We start from the raw sequence: 26687 nt of genomic DNA on the forward strand, positions 1-26687 counted from the left end.
GGACCAGAGGGCAAGACTGAAAGGACCTGGAGGGCAAGACTGAAAGGACCTGGTCTTCTGAGTATCTCTTATTTCTGAAATCTGCCTAAACGTAGATCTATTACTTACAACCTAGGGGCCAGCCATGAGAGGCATGTAGCCCATCCCCGCACATACCAACAGCTCCTCGCCCCAGCTTCCAGCCTGCTTTCGTTACTGACCACTAACAAGCTTTTTTAGACCTGTTTTTCCTAATTGCCAGCCCCAAAGGAAATCCTGCTCTCACGGAATCATATCTGCGTGCTACACAAAGGTGTACCCAGATTCTATGTGTAACGAGACGAGAGCTTTTCAGTACCCACCCGCCACCATCGCCCCATTGGGAAGGCATGAGAGACACCTGTCTTTCAGCTTTCCTCTCTGGCCCTGGCTGGCCTTGGAGAGCATGTGCGAGTGAAGGGCAGCACGTATCTTGAACCTACTGGCCACCTTGGTGAGACCTGCAACTGCCCCACCACTTCCCCCTGTAGACCCATGTGGACTGGGATCTTTCTCCACATAAAGACCACAGATGTTGAAGCCACGTGGTACCCATGCCCCAGGAGATCAAGATAATGCCCCATGAACAGCCCTTCCAGGTGCAAGCTCTCTGAAGGCGGGACGTTTCTGCTGCTGGGAAAGACCTAAAGGACAGCCGGGAAACCTCCATTCAGGGAGGGACTCCCAAGGGTGCATCCCTTGCTCTGGGCCTGAGCACAGAGGCTGAGAGGCAGGCTGGGGCCTCTACACACTTCCCAGCAGGGCCATAAGCCTGTTATCAAGCCCTGACCTTTGTGCCCAACGCCTCTACCAACCTAGCACCCATAAGACTAGGAGCCACTCGGCAGAGCCACAGGAGTGACAGCACAAGAGAGGACTGGCCGTGGGCAGCCCTCAGCCCAAGGGAGCACGCTGGGGTACACAGATGACTGGACGGAATCCCAAGACTTCTGCGGGCTCCCAGCTCTTCAATGAGAGCCCTCACTCCCTCACCCTGGGCCTCCTCTCCTGCTCTGCCCACACCTACACTACAGTCCCTTTTCCACACGGTCCAGCGCTGTGCATGAGCAAACCAGGTGGCCCCAGGGCTCTCACAGCGCTCCCTCGCCAGGCCTCTGACCTTTCCCATGGGCCCGGCCACCTCCAGGCCTTACTCCCTCCCGACCTGCCCCCCTCACTCCTCCTCATGCCCAGCAGTCTCAGGGCCTCATATTCCTGTTCTCTCCACCTGAACCCTCCAGCCAGGGTCTGTGCTTGGTGAATGTCCCCTCTGCAGACAGGTCTTCCCAACCCGCCACCTAACCCCCAGATCCGGCCCAGATCCCTCCTCCTGCTATGGTCATAACCCGTTCCATCACCTGACATTTTATTATAATATATTCATCTACGGATGCCTGGGTGGCTCAGCAGTTGAGCATCTGCCTTCGAGGAGACTGCATCTCCTTCTGCCTGTGTCTCTGCCTCTGTGTCTCTCATGAATAAATAAAATCTTAAAAAAAAAAAAAAAGACAGATTCATCTGTACGTATCTGCTTCCTATTAAACTAGACAGATGCCTGGAGAGGGCAGGTCCCCAATGATGGATTCCCAGCACCCTGAATCCTGCCTGGCACACAGTGGACACTCAATAAATACTTGTTTGAACGAGTAAATGAGGCTAATTGTGCATCTTCCAACATATGATGACGAAATTAAGTATAAAAACCTCTGAGTTCTAAAGCAGGTGCTCCAGACCGTTTCTGGTGAGAGGCTGTCCCTGAGGCTCTCTTCAAGAAAAATGTCATCTGGGCAGCCCGGGTGGCTCCGTGGTTTGGCGCCGCCTTCAGCCCAGGGCCTGATCCTGGAGACCCGGGATGGAGTCCCACATCGGGCTCCCTGCCTGGAGCCTGCTTCTCCCTCTGCCTGTGTCTCTGCCTCTCTCTGTGTGTCTCTCATGAATGAATGAATGAATGAATGAATGAATGAATAAATAAATAAATAAATAAGTCTTTTTAAAAAAAAGGAAAGAAAGAAAAATGTCATCTTACACCCTCTCCTTCACTTCCACCACGATATTCTGCAATAAACTTCAGAGGACTCTCAGACCCTACAAAAATCTAAGGGGACAAGAAGACACCACAGTCGTGACCTCAGAGGGCTAAGCAGTCACCTGTTACACTCCAGACCACTTCAAGAGGCCGGGAGACCAGGCCCCCCCCTACCCCGAGCAGAGTGGTCCATGCCCCAGTGCACACCTGCCAGCACCCCACTGAGGCACGCGTGCCGGAGACACACAGGGCGGAGTCGCCCCAGCTCGCACTGCAAGCTCACCTTTGGGCACCAGGCCAAGCCGCCTGTCGGGAAAGCAGTAAAAATAGTGACAATTCTCACAATCATTAACAGATTCCTCTGTCAGCAGGAGCCAGAAATCTCTTAATCCAATGGCCTACCCCACCCTAGCCACACACATTGTACTGGCACTGCTACGGTACTGCACCCAGAGGAAAGGCAAGTCTACATCCCAAAGCTTCTCTTCTTTTCTTTTTTTCTTTTCTTTTCAATTTTACTTATTCATGAGAGATACAGAGAGAAAAGCAGAGACACAGGCAGAGGGAGAAGCAGGCTCCCGGGGGGAAACAGATACGGGACTCGACCCCCAGACCCAGGATCAGGACCTGAGCCACCCAGGCATCCCTCAAAGCTCATTTTCTGATTCTCCTCCGAGATACCCCCAACTTGGATGTGGCCCCTGCCCAAAGGGGCTGCTGGGTGGGCTGGGGCCAGGCTCCCAGCAAGAAGTCCCATGACAGCACCAGCAGCAAGGCTCAGGCCCACTCCTGTCTGGGGAGTAGACACAAACATCCTCCCGCTCAGGCTCCCCTGGGGCTGCCACCTCCTCGAGCCCTAGAGATGCTGGTTGGTTGGCACATGGCCAATGCAGGGCTTACAATCTCTGACAACCACTCTGCACCTGGCCCTCGAGCCCTGCTCTCCACTCTATAGCAACTGAGATGTCCTCTAGTAGGTGGATGGATGACCAAGCTGTGGTCCAGACAACAGTATGTTACTCAGCACCACCAAAAGACATAAGGGTTAAGGACCCTAAACACGAGGTGCCTGGGGGGCTCAAGTCAGATGGGCAGCTGGCTCTTGGTTTCGGCTCAGGTTGTGATGTTGGGGTTGTGGGATTGAGCCCTGTGTCGGACTCTATACTCAAAGCAGAGTCTGCTTCTCCCTCCCCCTCTGCCTTTCCCCTCACTCTCTCTCTCAAATAAGTCTTTATTTAAAAAAAAAAAAAAACTTAAATGCACATAACTAAGCATAAGAAGCTAGTCTGAAGAGGATACAGATGGTGTGAGTCCAGCTGCAGGACATTCTAGAAAAGGTGAAGGGATGAAGACAGTAAAGGGACTGGTGGCTGCAGGGGTGGGAGGGGGATGGACAGGAAGCCCAGAGGCTGTTCAGGGCAATGAAAGCCTCCATGTGACACCATGATGACAGATACAGGTCCTCACTCGCATGAACCCATGAATACAGAACACCAGGATGACCCCTGACACAATGTGGACTCTGGAGGATGACAGTGTGTCAACGCCGGATCATCGCTTCTGAAAGCGCGCCCTCTGGGGCCAGATGCTGACAGTAGAGGAGGCTGGGAGAGAATGGCGCAAGGCAGCTGGGAAATCTCTGGAGCTTCCTCTCAGCTTTGCTCTGAACCCAAAATGCTCTAAAGAAATTGAGTATTTTAGGGATCCCTGGGTGGCGCAGCAGTTTGGCGCCTGCCTTTGGCCCAGGGCACGATCCTGGGGATCCAGGATTGAATCCCACGTCGGGCTTCCGGTGCATGGAGCCTGCTTCTCCCTCTGCCTGTGTCTCTGCCTCTCTCTCTCTGTGTGACTATCATAAATAAATAAAAATTAAAAAAAAAAAAAAAAAAAAAAAAGAAATTGAGTATTTTAAAAATACATACATAAAATAAATGAGAAAATACAAACTTTCACTTAAAAGGGAAAATATAACTACACAAGCTGTGAGGTGCTGTGCTGGGCACCAAATGCCTACACAATAATGAAAGCATAGTTGGGGAAAAATACGGACACCCAGCACCGAACTCAGGTGACCGTTCTGCAGCATTACAGGTGCTTCCAGCTCTCAGAGCCTTGCTGCACCCCACCTACCAGGGAAGGAGCGAGGGCCAGGCCACAGGCAACTGCCCAGGCATGAACCCGCACAGCTGCCGGTGGACTCTTGTCTGACGTGGATGCCCAGCCGCCTCTCCAGAGGCCAAGAAGACGCAGCTAGGACCTCCAACTGTAGCAGAGTCCTTAAGGGACCCCCAGGGGGGTGGGGGGAACGGGAACAAAACCACAGGTGACAAGGACATCTCTCCTCACCGAGAAATGCAAGACCTCCATGGGCCCACCTAGCAGCACCCACCCCACGGCCCCTGGGATGCCTCCCCTCGGCTCTCGGCCACTTCACAGAAAGCCCAACAGAATGTATGTCAGGTCACTGTGCTCTCCTGAAGGCGAACCACTGCCATCGCCCTGTCTTACATGGAGGTTGGACCAGGTCCTTACACATTTGCCAAAGGTAAATTTGGCCTGAGAATTAGGCTTAAAGAATCCAAGTCTGGTGGCGTCACCAGCACGACACATGTACACAGGGCCTCTCCGCATTCTGAATAGGTGGTCTTTGCAAAAAAAACCCAAAAAAATGAATGGACCACATTGCAAAAGTCTCTAGAGTAGGTCTTTAAATAGTGGATGATATTGCTGGTACTTCGAAGCAATATTAACATGACGTATACTCAAGTCTGCTAAGGATGCTAAGGAATCAGCAAAGCAGAGCATCTGGGTGGCTCAGTCGGTGAAGTGTCTGCCTTCAGCTCAGGTCAAGATCCCAGGGTCCTGGGATGGAGCCCCGCATTGGGCTCCCCGCTCAGCAAGGAGCCTGCTTCTCCCTCTCCCTCTGCCCGACTCGTGCTCTCTCAAAAAAAAAAAAAAAAAACACCAAGGAATCCGCAGTTTGCCAGTGAGACACCTCTACTCGGTAGCCCACCGAATACAGTGAGCACTGCTTCCACAAGTCACCTCCGGTCTTTCCAACGAGGCATCTCTACAACTGCTTGATATCCTCCAGCCGGGATAAGCTGGAAAGGACTGAAGGACACACCCCAGTGCTTGGAGCCTTCTGCCATTGGACTGAGCTGCTATCCACTGGCACCTACTGACCGCTGAGGTCACCTCCACGAGGAGGATGCGCCCCAAGCCAACACTGTTAGCTTCCCACAGGCAGGGACCAGGCAGTGTTCCTGCATCACTTCACTCACAGGGCCACAGCAGGTGCAAGAGTCCCCCCTGCCTGACTCCTGGGGGGTGGGGGGACAGTACTGTCAGAGCCACAAAGATGTGGACACCATGAACATGGGCTCCTGGCTCACCGTCCTCACCAAGGGTTCACGGGAGCACAGAGCGGAGATCAGCCAGGCCTGCCCTGCAGGAGCCTGAGTAAGACTATCAGGCTATGGGCTACTTGGCCACAGGCAGGCATAAACAGACACCATCTGTACCCAGCACGGGCCTTGCAGAGAGCCTCAGTAAACCCAGCCACCCACCCCTGCCACCACCTGGGCTGCTCGCTCCTCTCATAGGCTGCTCTGGGGACAATGAGCATGCAGGAATGAACCAGAAAAGGGGGCCGACTTAAGGACCCCCTACACTGATCACAATAACAGGAAAGGACCCTGGCCGCTGACCTCAATACCGAGTGATCTCTGACCTCGGACCCCTGGCCTTCAGGTTAGGCTCCTCTGCCCACGTACCCCATCCCCTCTTTCTTGCGCACTCGCACTCTCACACTCACAGGCACACGTGCCCTGGGATTCCTGACCTTCCCCACTAATCCAGTGCTCCCGGAGTGCAAGGCCCCACCCGGGGTGGGGCAGAAGCATGCCTGTCCGGGAAAAGGCGAGCCACACTGGAAAAGCCGGTTGTGTGTTTCTGTTTCAACGGTAAAGGGGGGGGGGGGTCACTGCTCATTTATCAGTGCTGCTTGGTTCAGGGAATCAGGGAAATAACCCACAGCCCAGTCAGAACCACCAGACCACACTGAGCTGGGGAGCCCGAAGTGCCACAGAACAGACGAGGAGGGAGTGCTGTCAAGGCATCGCCTGCACAGCTCCCCAGGCACACACGTCCCCTCTGAGAATCAAAGCTCCTCCTGCTTTCCAGGTCAGTCTTCAATACTCCATGCTTGGGCACCGTGGCTATTCTCACAAGGAACAAAACCAATCCTGAAATATTTTCCACACCTCCTTGCTGGCTAGCCCTACCTGCCTGAGGCATCTGACCACCTGCCTGGCTCAGCCCTAGAACACAATGCCACCTGTCCTAGCAGGAACAGGCATGTGAGCCTCCTAGCAGGAAGCGGGAACCACCACCCTAGAGACCAGAAGGGCCATCCTTCGGAGATGTGAGAGTGATTCTTAAGGCATCAGAAACTCCTGGAGAGGGATCCCTGGGTGGTGCAGAGGTTTAGCGCCTGCCTTTGGCCCAGGGTGTGATCCTGGAGACCCGGGATTGAATCCCACATCGGGCTCCTGGTGCATGGAGCCTGCTTCTCCCTCTGCCTATGTCTCTGCCTCTCTCTCTCTCTCTCTCTCTCTCTGTGACTATCATAAATAAATAAAAATTAAAAAGAAAAAAAAAAAACTCCTGGAGAGTTTAAACACACACACACACACACACACACACACACGTTGCGGGGACCTAGGTGGCTCAGGTTGTCAACTGTCTTCCTTCAGCTCAGGTTATGATCCCGGGGTCCTGGGATTGAGGGGGCCCCCCCTACACCACCGCATTGCTTTGGCTCCCTGCTCAGCAGGGAGTCTGCTTATCCCTCTTCCTCTGCCTGCCGCTCCCACTGTTTGTGCTCTGTGTCTCAAACAAATACACAAAATCTTAAAAAAACCTATATACATACACCACATTGGATTAATCCCCAGAGAGCTGGATTCAAGAGACCTAAGGCAGTCTGGGCTTTAGTATTTCTTTTAACATATCCCCAGGTGAAAATCACTGATGTAAGAAAAAAAAGAGTTCCACCCACCCAATGATTCCAAAATGACCTCAAATCTACACAACGCAGCTAAGTGGCCATGGCTGTCTACAGCCTGGACTTCCAGGCAAAGACCAGAGACCAGAGTAACCCCATCCCCTCCTCCATCAGCCCTTCCGCAAGACTCCAGGACCAGCACGGGAGTCAAACAGACCTCTGACCACCAAAGAGAAACCCAGAAAAACCACACATGTCACTTATGGCCAGGGGCTCTCTGCGTTTGTCACTCTTCTTCAGACACAGGACTAAGTATCTGGTCGTGTGGCCCCTGAAGCATCGGAAGGAATAACTCCACCCCAGAGGCAGGTGCCCTTAACACATCAAGCAGCAGGGATAATCCCTCTGCTGAGCACAAGGTTTGAAACCCGATTATCCCTAAGACCACGGACCTGGGATTATGGCACGTGTGAGCTGACCCAGGAATGCACACCAATGCCTGCGGAGGATCATAATCCACACACAGTTCAGACCATGACCCACGTATGGGCAGTGCTGTGTCGCTCAGAATGGAAAGGACACGGCCTCAACTTCCTCAGCTATGGGGAATAAGTGGGGAATTCACATCAAGCAGAAAGAACCACAGTGGGGATGGAAAGACTGAAAAACCATTTAATACCAAATAAATAATTCTCAGGGACAGGAACATACCCTCTGTCCCTGAGAAGGTCACAGCCAATGTGGGAGAAACTGATGACCAGGGAAGGTGACCGCACGCACCTCCTCCCACCCGCAGAAGTTCCACGTGCTTCCTGAAACAGCCACCCAGGTCATCGGCATGAAGTTCTGCGAGCGGAAGAGAGAAAACTCTGCAGAACTCAAATGCTCCCGATTGGGAGGCTGTGGCATGTGTGCAAGGCTGCCAGGAGGACAAGATGGGAGGAAGGCCCAGCACAGACAGGTGAAGCAGGATTGGGGATGACCCCCCAGGCTGCCCCCGCACCCTGAGCCCCAGCCGGCCACCGCGTACCTTTGGCATGGAATGTCCAGCCCCTCCGCCAGTACTCCTGCAGCTGGACCCGCTCCTGCTGGCCCAGGCTGCACACCTCCCTGTAGAACTGCCGCTCAATGTGCACATAGGCGGCTGGGATGGCCCCCGCCACCCCCTTGGCCCCGAAGAAGCCGTTCACCTCTGGGGAGGCCAGCAGGATCTGGTACTCAGCCCGCGTGCCCAAGACCAGGTCCATGTAGGCCTGGGTCAGATTGAAGTAGCCAGTGGTGAGGTAGATCTTGGCGCCCCGCTCAGCCTCTGTCAGCAGGGTCTCAGTGACAATCTCGTCAATCTGGATCTCAAAGGGCTTCATCTGGATCAACGGGTAAATCCAGGTATCGGGGGCTGGTCTCCGGTCCCCAGCAGCTGCCGCGTCCTCCTGAGTCAAAAGGGAGTCGCCATGGAAGGTCTGGGCGTGCAACACTTGCTGGCGGGCCCGAGCTGAGTTTATCACATCCATAACCCTCTTGTTGGCCGCCCTGCAGTACGCGGCCCGGTCACCTGCAGGGACACACAGGAGGAAAAGGTGAAGGAGCAAAGTGGGGGCTCTGGGCTCCTGCCTGGCACAGGGACACGGCACGAGACAGGCCAGTGCAGATGCCCCCACCTGACCATCTACCCACAGGCTTCGATTGAGCACAGACCCCCGGCCCCAAGAGAGGCTCCTCCTCAGGTATCATCGTCCAGGGAAAGGTCATAAAGAACCTGCCGCCAAGGAACGTGAAAAGGCCCCTACCAGTTCCACTTACAAAAAATTATTTTTTTTTTTTTTTTTTTACAATTTTGTTAAGTCATCTCCACACCCAACATGGAGCTCGAACTCACGACCTTGAGATCAAGAGTCGCATGCTCTACCAACAGAGCCAGCCGGGTGCCCCTATAAAAAGTTCAAAAAACACTGGGCAGCCCGGGTGGCTCAGCGGTTTAGTGCCGCCTTCAGCCCAGGGCCTGATCCTAGAGACCAGGGATCGAGTCCCAAGTCAGGATCCCTGCATGGAACCTGCTTCTCTCTGCCTGCGTCTCTGCCCCTTTCTCTCTCTCTCTCTCTCTCTCTCTCACTCTCTCTCCCTGTGTCTCTCATGAATAAATAAATAAAATCTTAAAAAAAAAAAAAAAGAAGTTCAAAAAACAGACCAGACTACTTGAAGGTGACAGAAATCAAGGGAGCGGGACCTTGGGGCACAGCACCTGAGAGGGGACTGGAGGGGGCTTCCAGGAGCCGGCCCATCATGCACACACATGTGGACTGCACACCTGAGGCTGGTGTTCAGCATGCACACTGCACTTCAGTGAGATAGGCTAACAATAAAGGAACGTGTGAGTGAGTGAATGCGAGCATGGGCAAAACCATGGGCTGAGCAAGTGCCACACAGTGGGATCGTGGGAGCAGGGTCCCCAAGGTGGGGTGTATGGACAGGCAAGCTGGGGTGGGTGGCTGTCTCAACACACTGGACGGACGAGAACTGAGCATAAATGCTGTCACTGAACACTAACAAGCCAGCATCCAACTGAGAAGAGAAGATAAAACCCAAATGCAGTGCAAACAGGGAGCAGGTTAAGAGCAGCAGTTTGCAGGGTGACAACGATGGGAGACCAAGAACATCCGCAATTGCCCAGAGCTGGCCCTCTGGAGGAAATAGCAAGCCTTGGGAAAGGCTGAGCCAGAGTCAGAGAGGAACAGGGCAGGACACGTTCATGGCCGGGGACAGGGCCACACCTGAGTGTCTCTGGGGATGGGCTCTGGGACAAGGAGAGCCCTCCCTCCCTGACAGCAGCACCCACGGGGGAGGGAGCAGCCTCCAGCCACACCATGTCTCAGGCTATCCTTCCGAGGGTCTCGAGTGTCCCCTGCATCCCTCCGTTTGCTCCTTCTGAGTTGCCCGGCTCCCCTGAGCATATCTATGTGGGCCCAGGCGCCCTCACCTGCCCCCCAAGCAAAATGACTCATAACGTTCCCAGAACGTGGGGCCCTCTTCTCCACACATTCATGCCTGGCCTATAAAGTTAGACAAGGGTCGGCCAGTGTTTCTGGTATGGGCCAGATATTAAGTATTTCAGGCTTTGTGAGCCAAAGGGCAAAATTGAGAATTATACATAGGTACTCATACAAGAGAAAACAAATTTCCATGAATTTTTTATTGATAAAAATTCAAAATATCATAATAATAACTGAGCATCCAGGCTGGCAGCAGGCAAAGCAGACACCCAGATCACAGACTGGTTCCAGGGCCCGCGCTCCCTGCACCCAGGACAGGGGCTCTTCTCCTTATAAGGTCAGGCTTTACCCCTCCCCACATTGCTGACACTGTTGCAAATTCAGCAGTGGGCCTTCCCAAAGGCCACCAGGAAGCCACAGGAATCAGAGGAATGCAAATGCCCCCAGGAACACTAGCTGCCAGGGTCTGCCTGTTTCCAGGGAGCAGAGCTGAGGGCTCTCCCATTTCACTTTCCAGGCAGGAGGCCACAGACCTCAGTGGAGCTGAGAGCCACAGAGCCCTGGGGCTCCCCACTGGGGAACTGGCCCCGGGGAGGCCAGTTAGCAGGCTGCTTCCTGTAAGTGCAGGGCAGGCCCCTGGCTCCCTCCCCCAGGCACAGGCCAAAGCCCACACTCCCACCTTCCCCGGACCCACAGAGCATGCCTGGTAGCCAGTGAGTCACTTCTGTCTGGCCTCAGACAGAGGCTGGGCTCCTAGAGGGGCACTCTCCTCAGCCCTCACCTCCACCCCCCACAGGCTGGGGAGGGCAGCAGGGCTCAGGACCCTACCTTTGTAAGGATGCACCATCCCCTCCACCACCTGCACTGTGTCATCCCCCTGCAACTGCAGGGATACATCCCCCACTGCGTCCACCAGCTCCGTGAAGAAGTCTGCAATCTCGGGACAGTCCTGCAAGAACACGTAGCGGTCCTGGCGGTTGGTGAAGTAGGAGTCGCTCAGGTTCGCACTGCGGGAGGGGGTGGGAAAGAGGTGGGTGAGGACTCAGGCAGGAGAGCAGGCAACAGTGGCTGCAGGGGAGCCAGTGGGATCAGGGCAGTGACGAACACGTAGGACCCCACAGGGCAGCCGCCCCTGAGCATGGCCACTTGCACAAGAGTGGCATGAGGGGACAACAGCGAGGAAGCCACGGAGTCTCGATGCTGAGGCGACAGCTGATAGAAGAGGGACCCTCACAAAGCCAACTACCCGCCACCAGGGCTGAGCCCAGTGCCCAGGTTTCAGAATCAAAAGGACCCAGGCGGCCATCCTGGCTCTGCGGTTCATTTCTTCTGTGTTCCTGGCTCTGCCCAATGAAGTCACTCATCCTCTCTAGTCTCTCGTGTATGAAGTAGGGAAAACACCACACGGGTCTCTGTGAGGATCAAACACAGCAGCACATGTGGGCACAGAGGACTGGCTAGCACCCAGGAAGTGCTCAGGAAGCCAGGGCCCCCTTCTGACCACCCTCGATGGGCTGCCAGCAGCCACGGCGGAGGAGGGTGTCGTGGAAGACACTGAGGCAGTAGTGTGACCGACCACCAGACTACAAACATGTGCCCACGTTCCTGAGGCCTGAGGTGACCGATTTCCCCTTCTCTGTGTCCTGCTAACTTCCACCCTGGCCGAATTGAAGGGAGGTCCTTGATGGAAGGCAGCCGACTCACCCACTCAAGATGATATTGTTGTCAAAGAGGTACACTTTAATGTGCTGCAGGCCAATGGTCTCATTGAAGCGCTCAGGGATCAGGAGCCGGAGGAGACCACGGAGGTTAGGAGTGTGGAAGAGAGAGACGCGGACCTGTTCTGGAAACCTCTGTAACAGCGGGAGCAGCATTGTGCGGGAGTTCTTCCTACCTAAATACGTGGGCGAGCGGAAGAGAAAGGACAGGCTATTCACACCAGGAAAGATACCCAGCCCCGCAGGGGAGGAACTGCCTACCAGGGCCCACGTTTGCCTGTGCCGCCCATGAAATGGCCAGAATGCCTACACACAGACAGCACTCAGTAAATATTTGCTAAACCAATGAATCCAAGACACAACCTGCCCACTGGCCACTCTCCATGGGCTGGGCATGCCACTATTCTGTCTGGCACCATCACAGGCCGGAGGACCTCAGACCAAATTCTGCTCTGGACACTGCCGCATCTCAGAACAAGACTGGAGTGGGTGGAGCTGCAGACATCTGCTATTCTAGTAGCCGGCACCCAATCATTCTCCTGTTGGGAACTATACCCCCATCTCCTCCTAGGGGTTCCACCCTCCTCTGCCCTTGGCATTCCTACCCTGGGTAATGATGGCTCTACCCACACAGAACCCTCGCCCCGCTCCATGAGAAGGCACCCAGGCTTGGGCTGGGCTGGTCAGCACACGCACAGCCCCTGGTGCGTGGCCCACAGCAGGCCACTCTGGGAGCTCCAGTCTGAACCCTCAGGAAGCAGGCTCTCTTCCGATGGACACAATGTCATGGGTAGCCAGGCCCGGGGCTGCCAAGGCCACCATGCGGAGCCTGAAAATAAAGCCAGCCCAAAGAAGGAGGGCCAGCAGATGGGTCCTGGTGACTGGCCAAACCCCCAAATCTTGACCCGCCCAAAGCAGGTCAGTCATAGGAGTTGAAAACAGTCCCTTTAGCCTAAGTTGTTTTTCTTTGGGCTTCCAGTCACTTCCAGCTACAGAAGGAATGCTGCCGGACAACCAGGACAACCAGGCTGTCTGGGCCGTCTTCAAACAGCCTTGCCTCTGCCTGGGGCGGGGGCGGGGGGTGGCAAGAGTGTCACTCCTGAAACAGGGCTCTGAAAGGGGAAATGTTGGGGCAGAGGGTGCACCAGACCCACCTCTTGAGCCCCGTGTGAAGTCCAAGAGGATGGACACCTTGAGGTCTGAAGGGAACTTGGCTTGGAGTGACTTTTCCAGAGTGTTTTCCAGACAATCTACCTATCAAGGAAAGAATCCCAAAGAACAGAAGTATAAGATCCAAAAAGATGATTACATATTAAAAAAAGGATCGAGGGGCACCTGGGTGGCTCAGTCCGACTCTTGGTTGTCGCCTCAGGTCTTGATCTCAGGGTTGTGAATTCAAGCCCCACATTGAGGGCAGCCCTGGTAGCACAGCAGTTTGGCGCCTGCCTTCGGCCCAGGGTGTGATCCTGGAAACCCAGGATCGAGTCCCACATCGGGCTCCCTGCGTGGAGCCTGCTTCTCCCTCTGCCTGTGTCTGTGCCTCTCTCTCTGTGTCTCTCTCATGAATAAATAAAGAAGATCTTTAAAAAAAAAAAAAAAAAAAAGCCCCACATGGAGCACCACACTGGGTGTGGAGCCTACTTTTTTTTTTTTTTTTTTAATTTTTATTTATTTATGATAGAGAGAGAGAGGGAGGCAGAGACACAGGCAGAGGGAGAAGCAGGCTCCATGCACCGGGAGCCCAATGTGGGATTCGATCCCGGGTCTCCGGGATCACGCCCTGGGCCAAAGGCAGGCGCCAAACTGCTGCGCCACCCAGGCATCCCTTTTTTTTTTTTTTTTTTTTTTTAAATTTTTATTTATTTATGATAGTAACAGAGAGAGAGAGGGAGGCAGAGACACAGGCAGAGGGAGAAGCATGGAACCTACTTTAACAACAAAAAAGGATCAACTTGCCAGGTAATGCACACCCGGCCCCCCCCACATCATCTTGGAACACACATCCGCACCATGAGTGCTCAAGAGTCAACACCAGGAGACTCCTTCATCTGAGACCAGTAAAAGGAACCAGAAGGTACCGCTGGCACCCTTGTCCAGCCGGGCCTCTCAGAACAGAGGGTCTGTGGGTCAGATATGCTGCCGAAGCAGTCCGGAGCTTGCCACCTTTGGAAAAACTCTAAGACACCAGCTCTCACACGTTTCAACAGAAAATCCCCACAGACACACAGCAAACAGTGCCTACACACGGACAGCACTCAGTAAATATTTGCTGAACCAATGAATCTAAGACACAACCTGCCCACTGGCCACTCTCCATGGACTGGACAGGACATTGTTCTCTCAGAAGAACAAACAGGCTTCCCGAGCTTGTAGCTAAAAGCATGTCCTGAAGACAGAGGGAGACCTCCCTCTCAGGGAGGGAGAGGAAAGGACAGAAGTGCTTCTGCTGACCCACCCCACCCCCCATTCTCTGCACCCAATCCCTAGTATTTCCCAGCTCCAACCTGTGGGTTTCCAGGCAAGGATGAACCCAGAGAAAACTGTGGGTGCCAGACTCATTTCACAGCCTCAGAGCAGAAAGCCATCCCAAGATGCAGACAACAGAACGGTCTCGCCCACACTCACGTTAAGTCAGCCCATAGACTATGCCCCCGCACCACAATGTGTGCTGGACTCACGCCCCAAGAAGCATGTCCTGTGCAAAAACGGTGGTTTTTGGCACTTCCCACCCTCCCCCCTCCAATCTCACTGCAGGTGATAAGTGTAGCGTGACAACAAGTGCAGGTGGAACAAGAAGGGCCACAGACCTGGCACCTGACCCCAGCCCGACCTGTGCTTCGGTTCGTTTGCCTAGCACAAGGTTGGAAAATCTTTTCTGCAAAGGGCCAGACAGTAAATATTCTGGGCCTTGTGGGCCAGACAGTCTGTCACAACTACTCAGTTCTGCCACTGTAGCAAAACAGCAGCTACAGACAATATGTGTGTGAGTGAGCATAGCTGCGTTCCAATAAAGTTTTACTTACGGACAAGGAATCTGAATTTCACGTGCTTTTCCTGCATCACAAATATTCTCCTCCTTTTGATTTTTTTTCTAGTCATTTGAAAATGCAAAAACTATTCTTAACCCACAGGCAATACAAAAACAGGCAATGGGCTGTAGTTTGCTGAGCCCTGGACCAGCAGACAGAGCAGCCTAGGAACCCCTGTGTAGGGTGGGGAAGACATGCAAGCGAGGATTAGCCCTCCCCGAACCCTTCACTGGCCCTCCTGACATGGCCAACAACAACCAGCAGCTGGCTGAGAGGCGAAGGCCAAGAAAAGGCAGCTCAACCTCAACTCCACAGCACCACGCAGTCAGGGGGTTCAGGGTGATTCACTGCTGCCTTGGGGACCATCCCACCTCAAACCTTACCAGTTCCTGTTCCAAAGGACCTGTCCCCAGATAGAGAGATGCCATCACCACCCGTCTCTTGGCCACTTTGATCTGGCCCTGAAAGAGGAAAACAAGTCAGTCATCGCTTCCACAGCTACTGAGAAAATCAAACAAGTAACGCCTCGGACTGAACTATCCTACACCTTCTCCAACTGGTATAAGAATTGAGCCCAAACGCTAATGGTGCCCTCCCAAATAATGACCCATAATCCTGATAAAATCCTCCCCCTGGGGTACCTGGGTAGTTCAGTGGCTGTCTGCCTTCGGCTCAAGTCGTGATCCCAGGGTCCTGGGATCGAGTCCTGTATCGGGCTCCCCATGGGGAGCCTGCTTCTCCTTCTGCCTATGTCTCTGCCTCTCTCCGTGTCTCTCATGAATAAATGAATAAAATCTTTTTAAAAGCTAAATAAACAAATAATAAAATCCTCCCCCTTAAAGACAAGACCTAACCGCACGAGACATGATGCAGCCATCAAAAGAATGAAGGAGGTCTGACAGCGACCTGACGTCATGTCCACAATGTACTGTGATGAAAGCTGGAGTCACCCAGAGTGCAGACCATGGCCCGTTCACTGCCCCGGGGGCATGTACGGCACATGCAGGGCACAAGCCGCCAAGAGCGGTCCCTGATGGGCAGGGGAGGGGAGTGGGGGTGCCAAACTGCACCTCACGGCACTCCTGTCCGCACCTGCATGGCTGGGTCTCACAATGAGCAGGCACTGAAGCACAGACCAGGCCCCAGGCACCAAGACAAAACAGATCAGTGCTCAAAGACCACAGTGTCAAGAGGCCGAGTGCTGTGTGCAGACCTGCTCCCCAGTGTGGAACAATCACCCCCCTCCAGAGCTCGAAGCACCCTGCCCAGAGGGGCTGCCAGGGGCAGAAAGATGGGCGGCTTTGTCAAAGGTCTCGCTCTGGAAGGAGACGCAGAAGGACCAGGCCTCGTGGGAGGCAGGAAACAGGGCACACACACACACCTGCTTTCCCACCAGGCAGGGACGCAGCACCCACAGCCTGTGGGGCCTGCCCAGAAACACGGGCACAGGGCCTGCACACACAGAAAGCACAAGACAATTTCCCAAGTTCGCCTTCTCCTCTGTCTTGTTATTTGGGAAGAGGATGCCTGCAGGGAACACGATTACACAGAGCAAACGATGACTCAGGAACAGGCACCTCGGCTCAGGTGCTAGAATGAGGGCTCGCAGGCTGGGCAGGCGGCAGGCTGCGCTCCCCTCTCAGGGAACGAGGCCGCTCCGTGGGCCCAGGGAAGAGACACATCCCATTCGGCACAATCCCTGCATCAGAGACTCATTCAAAGGGCGTGAGAAAAGGGCTTCCTCCCAGCCTGCTGGGCCAAGCCCCGGGGCCCTTCCTGTCGTCCAGGGCCCCACCCGGGCAGGTGCACAGCCAGGGGATGGCCACGCGGAGACTCAGCCAGTCATTCACCCAGGCCTGACTAGAACACGAAGAACTGCCTCTGCAAAACCTGTTTCTTCAAGCCAAACAGATAACCAAGAAGGAGCAAAGAGCAAACCACCTTAACATCAGTTCTCCACAAAAAGGACACACAGGACTACGAGCAGCACAGGGAAGTCAGGGGACAGACGTACACAGACACACACGCACACAAGCAAATTGCATTCTGGAAGGAGCTCGTCAGAAATAAAGCTAAGTGTGGATCCACAGAACAACAGGGCAAAAGGAGAATGTGCTATTATTCAAATCAAGCACAGTTCATTCTACAGAAAAATTAATTTCTACATTTACTTCCTATTATCTACCACCATTCCACCTGCCTGACCTCATCATATTTTAATTCTAACATCACCACTAACCCAGAGAGTTCACGTTAATAAAAACTGATCAGCTTCACAATATCCCAATTAGCAGTTTTAACTCAAATAACTAGATGGGACACGAACACCTGAGTACTCAAAGCTCAGCCCCCCCAAATGCAAAGGTTAGCATCTCCACCAGGACAGAGAAGGCACAAACCTTAGACAGTCACAGGAAAGAACAGGGATCAAAAGGCCTAAAACGAGGTGTCCAAATTTTCCAGTGATCTGTAAAGTCACTTTACCGAACAAGAGAATTCCAGCCACTTCCTACATATCAAATCTCTTCCGGGGGTCAGCTGGGTCTTCATTCCCCGTACGTCCAGCCTACCAAGATGACAGCACTGTGTTCTGGTGATGTTTGCAGGGGCAGGAGGGGCCTATCATGCCGTGACTAGAATAGGTTCCTTTCTTCCCAGATATCGTTAGCAAGGACACCCACACGCCCTCACCAGCCTCCCTTCTGATGAAACCGAGGGAACGAACCTGGGGTAAGAATCAAAATCTGGGACCTGCCCCTCACTGCCCACACACTGAGCTACTCTACCTGAGACGTTAGACACGCAGGGGAGCCTCAGATGACGGCACAACTCAAGCATTTGTAAGGCTGAAAACCTAACAGGGAGAAGAACCCACACCAATGAGCCGAGCAGCTATCAGAAACTTCCAGAACAGAAGGCACTTCTGCTCAGGACTCACCCAACCTCATGTCCCCAAGCCTGTAACTCAAATGTCTATCCCTCTCACCTGTGGACACAACTTACCTTCATAAGCTCAAAAAACTCTGCCGGGGAAGCAAGCACCCTGACGTGGGAACTGGAGACCCCGAACTCTGGGACCAGGTTCCGGATCCACTGGAACCTGTGCACGCCCTCTGGACACAGGCAGCAAGGAGGGGAGGTGACCTGGGGGACAGCCGGGGACAGCAGAGGAGCCAACAGCAGCCATGGCGACCTGGTTACAGAGACAGAGGATCATACTTCTCAAACATTTCCTCAGGGTCTCTCTCAATTACTGGGGGACAGAGGGGAATGGTTTCAGATTTGCTAGGCTATTTTAAGTGAGCCCAAGTCAAACTCTGCAAAAGGCCTCGTCCTCAGCCTCTACTAGGTGAGCAACTTGAGCAGTGCCAGTACCTACAGATAAACCCCAAACGTATAGTTGGTTCCAAACAGCTCCACATTTAGAGCAAACTAAATGTAAACTAAATGTAACTAAATGTAAACACAAACTAAATGTAAACACAAGTAAACTCGCAGAAGCCTCTGCGTGGTTAACCCCAAGGTGCCAACCAAAGTGGCCTGCAGAGAGCCGTGGACGGCCACCTGCAGCCAGGCGAGTCTGGGATAAGCGCGACCACTGGACCCCAGCCGCCAGCTGCAGGGCTACAGAGATCAGCAAGGCTTTTATTCAGGGAAGGACCCAGAAAAACGAAGTTTTCTCTTGAATAATCGATGTGGAGAGAAGAGCTGGAACAGGAGGAGCCTGGGGTGGGGGGCGGAGGGCACCTCTACAGTGGCAAGAATTCCCCCCACGGCCCTGGACACCTCGTCCTCAGGGCTCGCCTCACACACAGCTGCACCCCCAGGCTGGCAGAGACAGCAGCCACTGAGGTCCTGCTGGTGGAACCACAGGTCTGCTCCCCGCCGCTGGCAACCCCGTGGGGACGAGGAGGGGCAACACACCCAGAGCCCCACAAGAGCCCGACACTAATCTCAATTCCAGCAGCCGGCCAATCTGCTTCGCCGCGTGCCCTTCTACTGCAGCTCCAAGAGGGACTCTGGGGAAAGGGCACTTGAACACCCCACAGCCTGAAGGGCCACAGATTCCAGGAAGATGACCTCATTCACTTGCCTCATGATAAAGCGTGAATCTTCCCAGGGCCCGCAAACATCCCTATGCAGATGCCAGATGGCCCACAGCTGTGCTTCCCAGAAAGCCCACTGGTGGGTCCCAGCAAACTCACGCCAAGAAAACTTAAGTCAACGAGTGGAAGGTAACGGCTCTCTGGATCCTGGGAAGTCAGGGAGTGGCCTGGGGCCCCACAATGCAGAGGGAGCTGGCTCAGAGAGGGGGTGACCCCAGCCTGCTGACGTTCTCTGGCTTCCAGGTGATGAACAGCAGCTTGCAAATGAAAGGCCTAGACATGTAAACGAGGGAGTGCTGCCCCATTTCCCCAAAACCATGGGCCTCACTCCTGCTGTGCTCAAAGCTCACTTCCAGGAGGAGAGGGAAGGATCCTTCAGGCCAGTGGAAAACCACGACACAATGGGAAAGTCTGCACAACACTCTATCAATTTGAAGCCCCAGAGGGGGCCTAAAGTCTAATATTCATTAATTAAACATGGTCTATTTGAGGTGGAAAACCCCACAGCACCACCACACCAACGGATCTCCAAGGCTCGCGGCACTCATCCTCTCTCAGCCTGTATGGAAAAGAACCAGGGCGCCCGCACACCCCCCCTACCCGGGGCCATGCCGTCAGTCCACACATCCCGCCCAGGGGCCAGCAGCCTCCAGGCGGCTCCCCAGAAGGAGGCTTTGGAGACATGTCCTCAGCACACAGCAACCCAGGGAGGGCACATGTGGACTCGGGCCGCACCCCCAGGCATCGGGTGAGCACTGTCCTGTCCTGCGGGGGCACAAGGGAAGAGCAGTCCAGCCCCAGCCCCCCCCCAAACCTGGCGGCCTCACGGGCTTACACACCTGAAGTCACCTGAAGTCATCTAAGAACAACATAAGAGAAAATGCCACCATTAATTAAAGGTGGACATGTGCAGGACGTGTGCTTCGAGTGACCGGCGAGGGGAGCTGGTGGTGTTGAGCAGGGTGTGCAGAGGAGCCCGCTCCAGGCAAGGGAGGGCTGAGCAGATGGAAGACGTGGGCACTGGCAAACACCATGAGCGGGAAAGCCCGGGAGGGTCTCCACAGCCAGGCCAGAGGACAGACACACGGCGACACGGACGGATGGACACGCGCACCCACACAAACACGGTCCACCGTCAGCCCCGTCCTGCCCCGGGGAGGCACCGGGCAGGCTCAGGCGGGCCAGGCTCCAGGCCCCGGGCTGCCTTGGGCAGGACTTGTCCCTGCCAGGCAGCTCTCCCTGGGAATGTTCCATCAAGGCCTCCATCCAAGATTTGTTGAGGGCTTTTTTATGTTGGCTTCCTGTTTAATCTGTGTACTGACAGGTTTATTTTTGCTAGAGAGGAGGAGCTGAAAGCCAATTCGGAGCAGGAGTCGTGCAGGGGGAGACCCAACCCTGGACTGGCAATTTTATGCACCCAAAGAGGAAGGCACTCTGAGGAGCAAAGCATTTTATGAAGGCCCCCCCGGTGACAGCACGGGAGTTGGGAAAACCATATCTGGACAGGTGACACTCAAAATCTAACTGAAGTGCTTCAGCCAGGACAGAAGTAGCCAAGCCCAAGTCTGCTTAGGGGCTCATTTTTTTCTTTCGCCTCAGCCAAAAGCCCATGGGGGGTTAGTTCCCGCTTTCCACAGTCTAACTCCTGGGAATCTTCCCAGAAAAGGTTGTTCCTGGTGCTAGCAGCACCCCCAGCGCACAATAACCCCAGTCTCTGGGGGCGACCACCTGCACAGGCAAGTCCCCTCACCCCAGGGAGGCTTACTAAGAAACCACATATCCCAGGTCAGGAACTGAAGCCCCGAGAAATCTGAGGAGCTGTGGTTATTTTACCAAAAATGCAGAGCCAGATCACACACACCATTCAGAGAACTCAACCAGCACACACACCGGTTTCCACACCTAGACCTGGACTCCCCTGAATCATCTTTCTAAGACCATCTAGCTCCCATTTCTAGTTACAAAGAAGAGGAAGTGGTGGGGGTAGGGGACCAGATAATAGCGTCGGCCGACTCACAAATATCATGGCTGGAGAACAAGGGCCAGGGCAAGCCCCTAGGGACGCTCCAGCGAGCGGGTGGAAGAGGCAGCAACAGCAAAGCAAACAGATCTCTGGCCAACAGCCCTAATGGGGAAACGAACCAGCAGGCTCCATGAAGGGCAGGCTCCAGCCACCCACGGGACACCTGACAGTGGGGATGGGTTCAGCCATGGGATTTAAGGCTTCTCGTGGAATCTGGGGAGCAGGCTGGGTCTAAGTGGACCCCTGACCTCGGGCCCTTTCTCCACCCATGGAGAGACCTGTGTGGGCAGAGTGAGGGTAAGGCTTCAGGGCGGCTCTAGGAGGGCACAGGGAACAAGAAGGGAGGAGGGTATGGAGGGGTGGGACGTGTCTCCGACCATCTCTACAAGAGAAATCCACATCTGAACTGCCTTGACTAAGGATGCTCTTGTCCGTTGAGCCCCTGGATGTTGGGGTGGGGAGGCACTAAGTAAAGACAGCGGAAGCCTGCCTGTCCCCAGGACAGTCTGAGGTGGGACAGGCAGCCCAGACCTCCCGCCAGGCATGAGAAGGCAGTGGGATTTAGTTCAGAATAAGCAGCCATTCGGAAACAGAGCAGAAGAGCCGCTGAGACACAACCAAACAGCTATTGCCACAGGGAGCCTCAGGGGAAAGAGAAGGCATTTCTCCTTTTTGCAGGGAGACTGGAGTTTTCCATTTCACCAAACATCTTGAAGCTGCATGTGCTCCATGGAAAAATACTGGCACACCTTGCGTTTTTTCTTTGTCTGGATGTGCAACAATGTGCCTGGAGGTCCAACCAAGTTCCCACGTGGCCAGCGGTGAGGTGCCAATAAAGAAAGAATTACACCCAGGTCTACACTTTACCTTCACGCATCCCCTCCATGGCCTCTTTGCCTCAGAGGACACAGGCCTGCCCCCCAGGGCACAGAGCCTCACCCACCACCAGTGGGAAAAGTAAGCTGGCCAACCTCTTGGGGTCTTTTTAAAAGAGGGGCTCTGGGGCTCTGAACAAAGAACACAGTGATACGGGAAGACCATCTTCCTACACGAAGCACAAATCCTCAGCAGACGGTACAGGAGTTCCACCCTCCATCCCATACCATACACGGGGCATTTGCCAAGTGGCCCCCACTCTGGGCTCCATCATGCTCTGAATCCATGAGCCCTTCTGGAACTGTACGATAAGATTCGTGGTACAAGCTCTGTGGCTTGGATCCCATCCAAATCTGTACAAAATGATGAAGAAAGAAATTCTTAAAAGAAACTAAGTTCTGTGGATTGCAATATTTTCAGAAACTACTTTTGAAGAAAACCCCCCCTCCTCCCCTCAATCATGCACATTTAAACGTCAGAAAGTGAGCTGAGAAGAAAAGAGCAACAGTCATAGCACTTCCTGAGAAGAACTCAACAGACTACGTGAAGGCACCATACTTCCTGCGTCCCCAGCAGCAGGCGGCCCTTCCTGACTAACGCAACACCCGAGTCCAAGAAAGGGAAGTGAGTGTGAATTCCCGTAGGTTACAAAAGACCAACGGCCGGCTGAACTCCCACAAGAAGTCCAGCACGGGAGGCCAGGCTGCCAGCATCTGACTACATGCTGACCAGATGACTGTCCTCTTGACTTGCCCAAAAGGAAGTCCATCACATCCAGGGGCCAGAAGGCTAACTGTAACCCACAATGCACCTTGGCGGGGGGGGGGGGGGGGGGGGGGCAGAGTGGAAGGCACAGCAAAGGGCCTGCCGAGAACCCATCTCATGTTCTACTAATGCAAAGGCTTTGACCAGCCGGACTTCCCAGCAGTCTTGAAAAGAACTCGTTTACATGAATCAGATCACATGTTTACAAGTGGATTATCTATCAGAATACTTTAATCCCGGGCTTGCAGCTATCTCTCTAGGAGCGCCCAATTGCCTGACCCAGCCTAATTCGTCACCAGCTGCAACGTGTTCAGGGGATGCTCATGCTAATATGAACTCAGTAAAGCTACAATTTCAAAATCTGTCCGTTGTAAATCTTATTCCAATCCCCTGTGAAATCAGACTTGAATTATTTGGGGAAATTATGCTTTGATTCTAAATATCCCCCTCCCACCCATTGTACTACTATAAATAAACCAAGAGATGGCTCTACTAAACTCTTAATGAGTAATGAACATCACAAAGTTCACAGAAAAAAAGTAATTTCTGGAAATCTGGTGATCCCTTAGAGTGGAAACTACTAACAAGCTAAACCGGAGCATGCTGACCTGCCACTACGTCAGATGTCTAACTGAAAGAACGGTCTTCTGGTTATCTGTCTCCCTCAGAACTCAGGGAAGTTAGGAACCTCCTCACCACCTCTCACCCTCACCCTCACCCTCTCACACACACACACACACACACACAGACCTCGAAGAGAAAATGGGAGTTGAGTCTCAAAAATGAAGCCCTTTCTGCACATAGAGCTCAGGCTGAAAATCATTTGTTTGGGTTTTTTAGAGAAGGAGGCCACAAAGAAAATATTTCCTTGTATGGCAGGCAAGCTCAAGATTAGGAACTAGCGCCCTCCTGACATCTTTCCCCCTCAGTCCCATCTACTCCAAAGGAGTCATTTGGAGTCTGAGGACTCTAACCCACTACTGCAAGGCACTGTTTCCCCACCGCCTCCAGTTCCCAGCTCCAGACCCATCAGTCGGCTGGACACTGGACACCTCTGCTCTGACACACCTGGATACAACTTAAGGTGCCCCAACTCAACTTATCATCACCCCCCACACCCAGTCCTCTTTCTTACCCCCCATTTTGGTGAAGCGTGCCTCCATCCGTGCAGTCAACCAAGTCTCCCTACACACACACACACACACACACACACACACACTAGAGCTGACTCTAATCCCTTCCACTCCGCACCACCTCAGGCCTAGACCACCACCATCAAAGGAAACTGGACAGGCAATCTCAGAGCTTGCCTCCCTGGGTCTCAGCCCGGAGGACGAGCTTGCTCTGGCTCCCCCCCTTTTCCCCCATCCCTACTCAGCACCCCCAGTCAGCTCCTGGAAACCTGTGGCACCTCAGAACTGCCACCTCTGCGGCTACAATCATCAGCCCACACCACTCATCATTCTCCCCTGAACACCAGCTCCCCCTTCTTTATCCAGCCTGCTCCTATACTCCAAGACTACAGCTCTGAGATCACCCCTACCACGAAGCTTTCCGTGACCTCCTGCTGGGCCTCGTAGATGCTGCCATGACCTTCTACTTTACCTTACTATTACTGTCAGCTTATGGGTCTGAGCATCCTGAAGATGAGGCTCTTTATCTTTGCTTCCTCGGTACCTAGCACACAGCCCAGGAGTGCTTGCTACATGCATGCTGAATATATGAATGAGCCTAGCAGTCCACAGTAATAACAAGCGAAATGCCTGCTCAAGAGAAAACAACAGTATTTCTAGATCACTAACTGGAAGTAACTTTAAGTAGCGTTCTCTGTCACTACAACTAAGGAGACCACTGCAATGAAAGAGCCCGCTCTCCACTCCTGTTAGCCACGACGGTTCACCAGGCACTCCAACAGTTGAGTCAGACTGGCAAGCTAAAAATCTGAAAAAGTCTAAGCTCATGACTACACAGAACTCTTATCAATGAATCAACGATCAGAGTTACAAGAAACCACACCATTCGGGGAATGAGGAGTTTCGAGGTACAACTAATGGGGGAGAAACGAAAGTCAGCAACCACTAGAGGATGAGTGGCCATACAGCCCAGAGAAACCCCAAACACCAAGGCCACAGAGTCAGGAAAACCTGCAAACGGAGTAAGGCCAAGAGGAAAAAGAAAAGAAAAGTAAAGAAGCTCAGAAGCTACGGTGTTGTAACAACACTGGTCAAAGCGCTCATCCTCAGTCCTAGCAGAACATTCTAAGGACTATAAAACACTAATTTCTTTAAAACACAAAACCTGTGTTTCTTTAAGTGAGCTTCTGATTTAATTGCTGACCCAGAGGTACAACCCTCTCTTTCTCGTGCTCTCTCTCGGCTTCTTCAAAAAGAAATATGGTGCCACACCGGCTGCACCCATTTCCAAAAAGGACTTGGGGAAATCCATCTAGACCACCCCCTGCTCCCCGAAAAGACACTCAAATGTCTTTTTCAAAAGAAGGTGTGGAGATTGCCCCAACGCCCCTTAGTAGTCCATTCCAACAGTAACCAACAATGAACCATAAAGTGTTTTTTTGTATTGTCTAAACATGTGTCTGGTTTAAACAGGAAAATGTCCTCCATATAGTTTTTAACCGGGGAGACGACAAAATGCCTTGAACGCCTCGTCTTCGAGGAGGGAACATTTCTTGAAACCTTAAACCAAACTTCCCAGAGGTCTGATGCCAAGACGTAGAAGTCATCCGATTTCCCCACCCGCTGCAATAGCCCGGGTCTTGGCTAAGCACCAACTCCAGAAAATGCAGAGGCCGCCTCCTCCAGGCCCCGCCCCCGCCGGGCTGCGCTGTCGGTGCAACTCCAAGCCATCCTGACCATTCAGCAGGCTTCTGAAGGCCTCCGGACTGATGCGATCACCTAAAAGCCAACCTACAAGTCACCCTAAAGGAACCAAACTCGGATTTCTGCTGAACATCGTCCACTACAACCCAGGACGAAGCACGTTCCTTCCCATAAGCAGATCCGAGCACGAAAGCCACGATGTCCCATCTCACTCAAGCAAGCACAGATCAAAACCTAAGCTAACGCAACCTCTTCTAAAGGATGCGCATCTAAGATCTGCGTGTGCGTGTGTGTGTGTGTGTTTTTTTTTTATCTTTTCAGGAGTCAAGTGTAAGGCTTGAGTCTGATAAGAAAACCATTTGCACACAAGAAATCTTTTTTTCCCCCCTTTTCCTTTTTTCCTGTAACATCTGCAATAACAGCAGGCCTCTTAGGTCAGCATGCTCTTGGCAAATGTTGACTTTGAAAGACGACTGCCTGGACAAACGGCTTCAAAGCCGCCTCCGCCACTTACAGAAGTCACTTCAGTGCTTTTCCAGTACACGGGCCCTTTGAAGAGTGTGAAGAGGGTTCCGAGTGGTTCCTCTCCCCACCCCCACCCCCCGCCCCGGCCCGAGAGCCCCGGACTCGGACTCGGGGTTGCTTCACAGCCCTCTCGGGCAGGCAGTGCGAAGCGCTGCACGCACCCGATGCGGGCCAGGCTCATCCACCCCGCAGCCAGCGCCGCGCGAGCAAAAGACCCTCCAACGCCCGCCGCCAGGGGCCCCGGGCGCCCGCCCCGCCCCCACCCCACCCCCCGCGTGAGCGCACTCCCGGCGCGCAGGAGAGGCAGGGCCGCGCCCCCGCTCCCGCCCCCGCCCCGGCCGGCCCGGCCTCCTCTCACCTCCTGCGCCGGCGGTCCCGGTTCCTGCCCAGGCGGTCGGACAGGCGCCCCAGGAGCGCGGCCAGGCCGGGGCGGCCAGGCAGCAGGCCCAGCAGCCGCCTCCAGAGCACCGGCCCCGCTGCCGCCGCCGCCGCCGCCGCCATGGAGACTCGGCGCTTCCGCTTCCGCTTCCGGCGCGCAAGAACTTTATTGACAGCGGCGCTCGCAGACACGGACAGGTGTGCGGGAGGCGCGCGGGGCGCAGGCGCAGCGGACTGAGCCCCGCCCCGCCCTCGGCCCCGCCCACTACCCCGCCCCCATCGCCTCGGCCACGCCCCCCAGCGCCTCGCAGTGCTGGCCTCGCGCCGCGCGGGTCCTCCCGGCGCCCAAGCTCCCGGGCAGGTGTACGGGGCCCGAGCGGAGCCCGCGGGG

At 54.1% G+C, this 26687-nt stretch overlaps 1 protein-coding gene across 22 annotated transcripts in view; it reads right to left on the bottom strand.

The window, feature by feature from the left end:
- Window positions 1-26453, bottom strand: part of PGS1 (phosphatidylglycerophosphate synthase 1) — a 36736-nt gene extending 10283 nt beyond the window's left edge. For 7 of the 22 annotated variants that reach the window (XM_025468175.3, XM_025468171.3, XM_049113867.1 and 4 more), the window contains exons 1-8: window positions 26277-26453; window positions 17790-17979; window positions 15170-15247; window positions 12912-13011; window positions 11744-11933; window positions 10868-11046; window positions 8083-8604; window positions 7764-7898 (exon numbers count right to left, since the gene is read on the bottom strand). In XM_025468175.3, the coding sequence (XP_025323960.1) occupies window positions 7764-7898; window positions 8083-8604; window positions 10868-11046; window positions 11744-11933; window positions 12912-13011; window positions 15170-15247; window positions 17790-17979; window positions 26277-26419 (1537 nt within the window). In that variant the 5' untranslated portion in view covers window positions 26420-26453. Of the gene's footprint in view, window positions 1-7763; window positions 7899-8082; window positions 8605-10867; window positions 11047-11743; window positions 11934-12911; window positions 13012-15169; window positions 15248-17572; window positions 17641-17789; window positions 17980-25907; window positions 25992-26276 lie in introns of those variants that run through there. The other 15 variants (XM_025468179.3, XM_049113873.1, XM_049113872.1 and 12 more) reach the window with 8 other exon arrangements.
- Between the last annotated feature and the right edge of the window lie 234 nt (window positions 26454-26687).

This window comes from Canis lupus, chromosome 9, assembly GCF_003254725.2.
Source record: "Canis lupus dingo isolate Sandy chromosome 9, ASM325472v2, whole genome shotgun sequence".
NCBI lineage: Eukaryota > Metazoa > Chordata > Mammalia > Carnivora > Canidae > Canis > Canis lupus.